Genomic DNA, 1,424 nt, shown 5'->3' on the forward strand with positions numbered 1-1,424 from the left:
TTTTTTTTATAACTGCAACCGTACTTGAAATCTATCTGATTGTACTTGTTACAGATATATATATTTTTGAAATTTAACTATTAATGCGTAGTAATAATTTATCAAAATTTATACTATCTTATTATTTGACCGTCTTTCTCCCATTAATTTCTAGCGAAGCGCATCCCTACTTCTTATTTCTGTGATAAAAAGTTTGCTCGTAATAATGGTACTTCTGCTTGCAAGATTATTTTTTAAAAAAAATGTTGGCAGTACATTAAAATAAATCAAAGCAAGCTAAAAGCTGAACAAGAAATGGAAACGCAATATAACATAGGCACAACAGAATAAAATTTCGTATTAGATTTATAAGTAAATAAAAATTTTATTATCAAAATTATGTATCAAGATAAGTATCAAAATTTAAATAATTAATTATGTCTAAAAAGAAAAAAAGTGGGAAAAAGAAAAAATCGAAAAAGCGATCTGAGAAAGCTTCATTAAAAGCCAAAATTAAAGATTTGTCAGCAGAACTTGCTGAAATCGACAAAGATTTGCAACAGCAAGAACAAATTTTAGTATCTCTGAAAGAATTAAGAAATCGAGAACTTGAAAGTAAAGAAAGTTGCGTCGCATATTTGCAACGAACTTTAAAGTCTAAGACCGACCAGTGTATGTCAGTGCAAAATGAGCTTCAATTTGCTAAAGATATGAAAGAATTGGTTGATATTAGAGCTGCCGATGCAAGGCGAAATTTGGAAAAGAATCGTGAAATTTCTAATACTCTATTTTCGCAACAAAGATCTGAATTAACAGGTAACTTCGGTTGGTAGTTTTCTGCTTGACGAACAACAGCTAAAGTTGCCGTTTTAACTTGCCAATGCTTTAACGTTCTTTCCCATACTTTTGCTGCCGTTTCGTTAATGTTCCTACACCTTAAATTTTTTTTTATTGCAAAAGCACTTGATTGTGCATCTAAAAATTGTCACGATTGCATTCATACATCTATGTGTTGTCTTCAATACTTCCATTTCAGGGACTTACAACTCTTATCAACTCCAACGACAAAATTAATTTCACAATTCTAGTATATACACTCTATAACAAAAAAATCGACGCACCAAGAAGGAGTTGTCCGATTGAAACGAAAATTAGTGAATAGGAAGACAATGTACAGAATAGTAAATGATTAAAATTTCAGAACAATTGAATAATTTATTGCAGAGTTACAGTAACAAGTTCAATAAGGTGTTGACCCGCAATTAGCATGGATACAAGCTGCCAGATGGTCTCTTGCGGTATTTCCTGCCAAATTCGATCCAATTGTCGAACGAGGTCATCAACATTCCGTGCCAGATGCAATCGCCTTCCCATCATATCCCAGACATGCTCGATGGGAGAGAGATCTGGTGATCTGGCAGGCCAAGGAAGAGTTTGACAAGCTT

The 1,424-nt window shown here is 32.9% G+C and overlaps 1 protein-coding gene across 1 annotated transcript in view; it reads left to right on the forward strand.

Moving 5' to 3' along the window:
* The first annotated feature begins 387 nt into the window (after positions 1 to 387).
* LOC107448968 (cilia- and flagella-associated protein 157) overlaps positions 388 to 1,424 on the forward strand; it is a 6,857-nt gene continuing 5,820 nt past the window's right edge. Inside the window, exon 1 of the mRNA XM_016064347.3 lies at positions 388 to 795. Coding sequence (XP_015919833.3) covers positions 417 to 795 — 379 coding nt within the window. The 5' untranslated portion in view covers positions 388 to 416. The remainder of the gene's footprint in view (positions 796 to 1,424) is intronic.

The sequence above is a fragment of the Parasteatoda tepidariorum genome, chromosome 10, assembly GCF_043381705.1.
Source record: "Parasteatoda tepidariorum isolate YZ-2023 chromosome 10, CAS_Ptep_4.0, whole genome shotgun sequence".
NCBI lineage: Eukaryota > Metazoa > Arthropoda > Arachnida > Araneae > Theridiidae > Parasteatoda > Parasteatoda tepidariorum.